Source organism: Arachis hypogaea, chromosome 6 (genome assembly GCF_003086295.3).
Source record: "Arachis hypogaea cultivar Tifrunner chromosome 6, arahy.Tifrunner.gnm2.J5K5, whole genome shotgun sequence".
NCBI classification, from domain to species: Eukaryota; Viridiplantae; Streptophyta; class Magnoliopsida; order Fabales; family Fabaceae; genus Arachis; species Arachis hypogaea.
This window is the reverse complement of record NC_092041.1, coordinates 7118208-7126710: the sequence shown is the minus strand read 5'-3', so window position 1 is coordinate 7126710 and position 8503 is coordinate 7118208. Positions and strand designations below refer to the sequence as shown.

The following is an 8503-nucleotide window of genomic DNA, read 5'->3' as shown; positions in this document are numbered from 1 at the left end:
AACACTAAAATAATTATGACTGGGTAATCCTAATTAGATGACGTCTTGGCTAGGTCCACTCTCCACTCTACTCTGCATACAGGTGGGTTGTGAGCCCTACCAAATACAAAGTAAACAATAATAGGAAGAATTACTTATTAAATAAAGTTAAAAGAATAAATTAACCAGCAACAACTCCTCCTTTTTTTTTTTTATAAAAGGCAGCAACTTCTTTACTGTACCGCCGGACTATTTTATTAGTATGATTATAATTAATTAATTAATTAATTATTAATATTATTTTAATTTTTATTGGATTGTAGAATTCCAAAAATGGAAATTATTGATGATTTTTAAAAATATGGGAGAATAAAATTGGATTTTGACAAATATTAAAAATTTTAAAATTTTAAAAGTGAATTCGTCGATGTCGAATTGTCTTTTTTTTTTTTTGAAAAATAAATTTGTGGACGACAAATTGTCTTTTTTTACTTTTTAATATTTCAAAAAAACAATTCACCAAAAACGAATTATCTTTTCTATTTTTTATTTTAAAAGATGCAATATACCAAAAATAATACGTATTTTAAATGTTTGTGATATAAAAAGTTCAAATATTATCTAATAATTATTAATTTATATTTTTAAATATTAAAATATTTAATTTTTGTTTATTTAGTTATTAGATTGAGATTTATGTTAATGGGTTTAAAATTTTTTTTTAAAATATTTTGACTTAATAAAAAATTATAAATACTTCCTAAATTATTATAATCACCATAGAGTGATTAAAGTAGTGCCAAAATATTTTTGATTTCATAATGAAACTATAGTGTAAATAAGTGACGTTGAGTAAATCTTTCTCTTGTTGCATTGAAAAATTGGATAAAAGATGAAGTGATTTCTTTTGATTTAATTCTTAAATTATAGTATGAACAAATTAGGTGGAAATACAGTGGGATGACTATCAAAATGACAATTTTACAATTAAATAAGCTTATGAAGCATATTTCACAAAAAGAAAAAATAACGGTAGATTACATAAATTGCTTTGAAAAATACGGTAGATTACATAAATTGCGTTGTGATGCTAATTCAGAAGGTGTCATCACATATGACAACTCCTCCCTCATTTGATTCATCAAGGAGCTTTTGGTGAAGTTAGAAGATGTAGAAATTACACATATTTACAGAAAGACTAATTTTGTGCTAATATTCTTGTAAAGCTCAATCAAAAAGAAGAATCGGAAATTAAACTTTGAGAGCAGCCACCTTCACGTTTATTTTATTACCTTTTTGCTTATGTAAATGGTGTTAAATTTAATATTATTGTAGTATTGTAATCTTTTTTTTTTTTTTAGGTCTTGGATTCTATAACATAAAAAAAATTAAATAATTTTTTTTGTTGTATCAAAAAATTAAATAAAAAATATAATAATTTTTAATTTTTATATTTAATATATTTTTTATTTTAATTTTAATTTTAATATATTTTTATTCGATTTCAATAATTCTCTTTTTTAATTTATTTATCGTTATTTTGTATCAAATAACAAATTCTAATCATCATATTATTTCAATAAATAATAATATTACACAACTCTTTTAAAAATGAGAGACCTCTTAATAATCATATACAAATTAAAAAGTGGCAGAACATCACCATCGGCATTGAATACCGAAAATGTAATTAGGCCCCAAAGATCACCGCCATATGCATAAAAAGTCACTAAGTTTGACATATTTAGGGAAGAAGAACATCATACATGCATGATAATATAATATAATATAATATAATAATTATGAGATATTGTCAAGTTGCAAATTATTTGTGGATGAATGAATCTGTCTTTAGAACTATAGTAGTATTGGACTATTGGTTGGTGACTGAGAATCCGCGGGTTAAGAGGCCATGTATGTTATCGTGCATGAGGCTTTTCGTCATATAACCTAATACTAATATAATTAATAATAGGGTATATTAATAAATAAATGAATTATAATGCTCCTACTTTATTCATAAAAAGCAGTTATTGGTCCATGCCTTACCATGATGCGACATTCTGAAACATTATATATGTGTGTGCGATGTACCTTCCTACGTATGATGATGATAATAATACAATACAACAATATTATATGCTCATCCACGTAGTTGTGTCATTATCATATTTCTCAAACTTCGAAGCATACTATAATGCACGTCCAAAGAAAAAAAAAAAGGGTAAAAGAAAAGTACACTGCAATTCATTTTTTTATGCATGCAATTTGTGTACATTTAATTAATCTTTTTATGAATATAATTACTATTAAATAAATTAATTATCGATAATATGATTTATTATTTTTCAAAAAGAAACTTGAAATCAGTGTAGATCAGAAATTACCACTGGATGATGTAAGAGTTGTTTACTTATCGATAATACTCGTAACATTTTTTGTAATCGCGATGTTATGGTGTTATGTTAATTACTATTTTGACAATGTTCTGCATAAAAAAAATGAGAAAAATCAAATTAGAGAGTGATAAAAATTTATTATTTTTTATTATCAGTTAATTATTAATATCTAAAAAATATAAGATAAAATATATTATTAAATTAGTAAATTAAATAAATTAAATTTTAAAAATTGAGTTAATGATTAAGTGATGATTAAAAATAATAAATTTTAATAATTTTTAATATTTTTTAAAAGAATATTATTAAATATATAATGATTTTAAATTAAGATAAAGTTTCATAATTATAGGTAAAAAAACCAGCGTAGAAATTACCATTGGATGATGTAAGAGATGTTTGCTTATATATTATACCGCGTGTAGTGTCTTCTACAAATGTTTTAGGTTGGAATACGTATAGAAATTAGAAAATTAATTTTTAATTATTTAATATTAATTAAATTTTATTGTAAAATTATTATTTTAGCTTTCATATTTTAGAGAGTTTAAGATTTATTAGGATAGACTTTAAAGTTTAAACTTTAAGATATAAAATTTAGAATAAAAAATGATTTTAAAAATTAATTGATATTAACTAAAAATAATTAATTTTCTAATCTAATTCTATAGATTGCATTAAAATTTTTTTATAAGTTTTATAATTCATGCAATAGCATATCCATGCTCTATATATTTTGGACCTACTAATAATAGGCCGTTGACTTGTTTTTTTTTTTTAACACATTGTAAATGCATATGCAGCAGAAATGACATATATTTTTGTCCTTATTTTAAATATCTTTATTTTTTGCCATTTTTCTTGATAAGCAAGATGTATAATTTGAAGTCAATGGTTTCATCATATACGATCAAAACAGATTGATGTTAATTGTTAAATCTTGTCTCTTGAATCAATTATGAAAGGAACAGTTAGGAGCTATACATACGTAAGACGAAACATTAAATTAATTAATTAAGTAGCACTGAACAGTTTGCTTCGCCTGATAATAAGGCTAATACCCCAGTATGAAATAAATATCTCTCTCTTATATAAATATAAATATAATAAATATAAATATAAATATAAATATATGAGTTGTCAATCGTTAGAATCACATGGGCTAATGTAATATGGGCTTCAGCAATAATCACTATATATATAAGCTTGAATTCATTTACACTTGTTGACCAAAAACATCTTTTATATATTTTAGAGGATTAAATAAATTATTCAAAGGTTTACTTTTAGGCTTTAGCACTTAACTACTTTTATATATATCTTTTTGTGGGTGCATAATAATAATAATCTTTAATAATGGTGCGTGGTTGCGTTCTCTAGTAAATGAAATGAGATGGACCCTCCAAGGTAGTAGTAGTGGATAGAATATAATATCGGATTAAATAAGATAGTCTTTAATATGGGTTGCTATTTACTCAACGAGTGGGTGGATTTTCCCATTTATTCGCTGTATACCATATGCATCATCATATTAGTTCTTATTTCGCATAGAGATTATACAATTATTGTACTATAGAATTCCACACTTTATATATTATAATTAAGGAATTACTAATTAATAACTTGACATGTGCTACTTCTTTGCAACTTAAAAATCACTGGTATGTTATGGTAAAGGTGAAACTCGCATATAGTGATCTTTGAAGTTGATAGTTTAAAATTTTTAAACAGATATGTTAAAATAAAATAAAGGATTGTTTAATACGAGTTACCATAACATATATTAAAACATTATCTTAATCTTAGTGAAATTGACAACATGGCTCGAGTAACATTGTGTAAAAAGACCCAAATTTTGTTTTATATGTTGTATAAAATAGAGGAATGTGAATTGAGAATCCCAATTGGCACATACATAGTGGGACCAGGCTAGTGCCTTTATTTTCTTTATGGCAAAAAAAGATTGAAAATTTGGAATGGGCATTGATTATTGAAGGTGATATACAATTGACAATTTTGAGACATATTTAATAATATATAATATTATTTTTATATAAAAATGATAGTAAATACTTAAATAGTAATGAGTAATGACGTTTACAGTGCATAGTATAACTTTTACATGAAAATGTATTGTTGAGAGTAATGAGCTTTTACAATTACCAGAGCCTCTTTAAAAAAGCTTATAAATAGTGATCCACCGCAAACATTGTTTGTTGTGAGATGAGAAAATAAAGAGTCCAATTCCCAGGAAGTACAGCTGGCTGCTTTCTTGGCTTATTTACAACATTCATTCAATCTCTCACTGCACTGCCAGCCTGCACTTCTTCACCCCCTCTCTCCTCTCTTCTTCAATGGCATCCAAGAAGCAAGATAGATGCTGATGATAAGTTGATAACATAGACAATATCATCTCATATTGGTGGTGGACAAGTTCATAAGACTCAACTCAAGAAGCTATTAAGCAATGGAAGAAACATTTGTACCATTGGAAGGTATCAAGAATGATCTCAGAGGAAGATTGATGTGTTATAAGCAAGATTGGACTGGTGGAATCAAAGCTGGTTTGAGGTATACATATACATTAATACATATATCTATATGCTCATTATTATTATTTTATAAATGTCTTATAGGCTCTATGTTTTAATTCTCTCAGGATTTGGGCCCCCACTACATACATATTCTTTGCATCTGCAATCCCTGTCATTTCATTTGGTGAACAACTAGAGCGAGACACAGGTACTATACATACATATGTACTATACTCATTACTATTAAATTCAAAGACTGATGATATTGATATGATTATGTATGTACCTTACTTGCAGATGGTGTTCTAACTGCGGTTCAAACACTGGCTTCAACTTCAATATGTGGCATGATACATTCAATCATTGGTGGTCAACCTTTGCTGATATTGGGTGTGGCAGAGCCTACTGTAATCATGTACACATTCATGTTCAATTTTGCAAAGGAGAGAGCAGAGTTGGGTAGGGAACTCTTTCTGGCATGGACTGGTTGGGTGTGTGTATGGACGGCACTCTTGCTCTTCTTGTTGGCCATTCTTGGCGCTTGCTCCATAATCAATAGGTTTACAAGAATTGCAGGAGAGTTGTTTGGCCTTCTCATTGCAATGCTCTTCATGCAACAAGCTATCAAAGTAATTAATATTAGTATATCTAAAATTCTCAATTCACACATACTTTCTTTGCAACCCATGTTTATGTTATCTTAACATAACATAACATTCTAGTGTCATCATCATTGTCACAGGGTCTGGTGGATGAGTTTCGCATACCGGAACGACAGAATCCGAAAGCAATCGAATTCTTACCTTCATGGAGATTTGCTAATGGCATGTTTGCATTAGTCCTTTCATTTGGCCTTCTTCTCACTGCATTGAGAAGCAGAAAGGCCAGGTCATGGCGCTATGGTAGTGGTAAGTACTTACCAGATGAAGTGATTCGAATATCATTTCTCTAATTAGTAATTACTATGCATTATGAAGTTAATTTTGTTAAGTGTTGCTACAGGTTGGCTTAGGAGCTTAATAGCAGATTATGGTGTGCCACTTATGGTGTTAGTTTGGACTGGTGTGTCCTACATACCATCTTCAAGTGTTCCAAGTGGTATACCAAGGCGCCTCTTCAGCCCAAATCCATGGTCTCCAGGTGCATATGAGAATTGGACTGTCATTAAGGCATGTATTCCACATTAGTAGAACTCTAAAGTCTAAAGAACACAAGATATATGAATCTGTTTAAGTTATAAATAGATTGATTTCTTATGACAGGATATGCTTCAAGTTCCTGTGGTGTACATAATTGGAGCATTTATCCCAGCAACCATGATTGCAGTGCTTTATTACTTTGATCATAGTGTGGCATCCCAGCTTGCACAGCAGAACGAGTTCAATTTGAGAAAACCATCTTCTTACCATTATGATTTGCTTCTTTTGGGGTTCTTGGTATGCAACTTTTATTTTCATGTGAAATTATTTTGTTAATTGTTTCTCTAGTAATGGTAAATCATCTTCTTTTATTGTTTTTTCTTTCTGGATGGAAGACCTTAATGTGTGGCCTTATTGGAATACCTCCTGCAAACGGAGTCATACCACAATCACCAATGCACACAAAGAGTCTTGCAACTCTTAAACATCAGGTAATAAAATCAGCTCATAGGTGTATGATCATTGTTAATAATATGAAACCATGAATCGTGATTTATGAACATATAACTCACCAAGAAAGTTATGCAGCTGCTTCGCAACAGACTCGTGGCAACGGCGCGAAAAAGTATAGGAAAAAATGCTAGTTTAGGACAGTTGTATGGTAATATGCAAGAAGCCTATCATCAGATGCAGACACCTCTTGTTTACCAAGACCCTTCTGCTAGAGTAAGTGTTTATTTAAGTTTCAATAAAACATATATATGCTTAAATAATTTGTACCATACTATATATTATATATGTGAACATCTTGTGACCAGACACAAGGACTAAAGGAGCTCAAAGAATCAACAATAATAGCAGCTACAAGCATGGGAAACATGGATGCACCAGTGGATGAGACTCTATTTGATGTTGAGAAAGAGATAGATGACTTGCTTCCTGTTGAGGTAAAAGAACAACGTCTAAGCAATTTACTTCAGTCAACCATGGTGGGAGGATGTGTTGCAGCCATGCCTTTACTCAAGAAGATTCCAACCTCAGTCCTATGGGGCTACTTTGCATTCATGGCCATCGAAAGTTTGCCCGGAAACCAGTTCTGGGAGAGGATCCTTCTTCTCTTCACTGCACCTAGCAGAAGATACAAGTATGTTCTATTTCTTATGTTAAACTTTAGTACATTAATGATTGCAAAATCTGAAATTTCGTCTTGTTTTTGCAGGGTGCTTGAGGATTACCATGCTACATTTGTGGAAACAGTACCATTCAAGACAATTGCAACATTCACAATCTTCCAAACGCTTTATCTTCTTGTATGCTTTGGGCTAACTTGGGTTCCAATTGCTGGTGTCATGTTTCCAATGATGATCATGCTCTTAGTTCCTGTAAGACAGTACTTTCTCCCAAGATTTTTCAAAGGGCCACACCTTCAAGACTTGGATGCAGCATCATATGAAGAACAAACTGCTTTACCATATAACATTGCAACAGTAAGATGATCCAAAATTGTCACATTTTCATGCATAGTTTATACTTAATAGTTACTCATTTTGTATGTGTTTTTTGTTAACAGCAATCAGAGTTTGGAGCTGGTGCCTCTCAAGTTGGTGAAGGTGAAATCTTAGATGAAGTTATAACTAGAAGCCGTGGAGAGTTTAGGCGCACTAACAGTCCTAAGGTCACAAGCTCAACTCCAACTCCAGGAAATGATCTCAAAGGCCTTCAGAGCCCAAGACTGTCGTTCAATTCTCGCCGTGGCGAGCTTTCGGCCGAGCACAGTCCTCGGTCCGGCACAAGAGGTCCTCACAGTCCAATGGCCAGAGAAGTAAGGTTGGCAAACTTGGGAAGGAGTCCTCTTAGCTCTGATTCAAAACAGCACAACAACAAATAGTTAACTAAACGCTACCGTTTGATAAGTGTTTCAAGACATAAAATTCAGATATATTAAGATAACAGAGACATTTTACTTACTTTTATATTTTTTAAAATAGTTCTGTGTCCTTAAATATATCTGTATTTTGATTCTGAACTAATACCAAACGGAGCTACAAAGTTTGCAGTGATGATCATATTCATATCCCTTGGAAGGAGTTAGGTGACTTAATTTTTATTGCTTGTTTTATTAATATTGCTTGGCTTTGTTGTAACTTGTAAAGTCATTTCCTTATAATATACGGCAGATATGAATGTAACCATATAGTGTGGCCTTGGCGATTTTCCGAATGTTATTATTCTATTTGTTCATATATATGTGTAATCATGATCACGTGTTTGATTTATTAAATTAATTCTGACTAGTTTTGAATCTGTCGTATAAGCTTCAAATTGCACTTCAGATCAGATGCGTTTATGCAGGGTCAGAGCAACTAAGTACATGAGCCATCCTTGTATAATGAAAAGAAAAATATAAGTAGACAATGAAATATAAATTGGATAAACATGAAATGTAATAACA

The 8503-nt window shown here is 30.4% G+C and overlaps 1 protein-coding gene across 1 annotated transcript; it reads left to right on the top strand.

The window, feature by feature from the left end:
* The first annotated feature begins 4516 nt into the window (after positions 1-4516).
* LOC112695703 (boron transporter 1) lies at positions 4517-8292 on the top strand. The gene is made up of 11 exons (XM_025748156.3): positions 4517-4949; positions 5038-5120; positions 5210-5541; positions 5655-5820; positions 5915-6081; positions 6175-6348; positions 6447-6542; positions 6640-6777; positions 6870-7195; positions 7271-7538; positions 7622-8292. The coding sequence occupies exons 1-11, from the start codon at positions 4846-4848 to the stop codon at positions 7937-7939; spliced, it is 2172 nt and encodes a 723-aa protein (XP_025603941.1). The 5' UTR covers positions 4517-4845; the 3' UTR covers positions 7940-8292.
* Positions 8293-8503: the final 211 nt, after the last annotated feature.

What these genes read in the sequence shown, in the direction of transcription:
- LOC112695703 (XM_025748156.3), top strand. Translation starts at nt 4,846, where the DNA reads ATGGAAGAAACATTTGTACCATTGGAAGGTATCAAGAATGATCTCAGA. An exon ending in GGAATCAAAGCTGGTTTGAG is followed by an intron (nt 4,950 to 5,037) that starts GTATACATATAC and finishes TAATTCTCTCAG; the next exon opens with GATTTGGGCCCCCACTACAT. An exon ending in ACCAAGACCCTTCTGCTAGA is followed by an intron (nt 6,778 to 6,869) that starts GTAAGTGTTTAT and finishes TCTTGTGACCAG; the next exon opens with ACACAAGGACTAAAGGAGCT.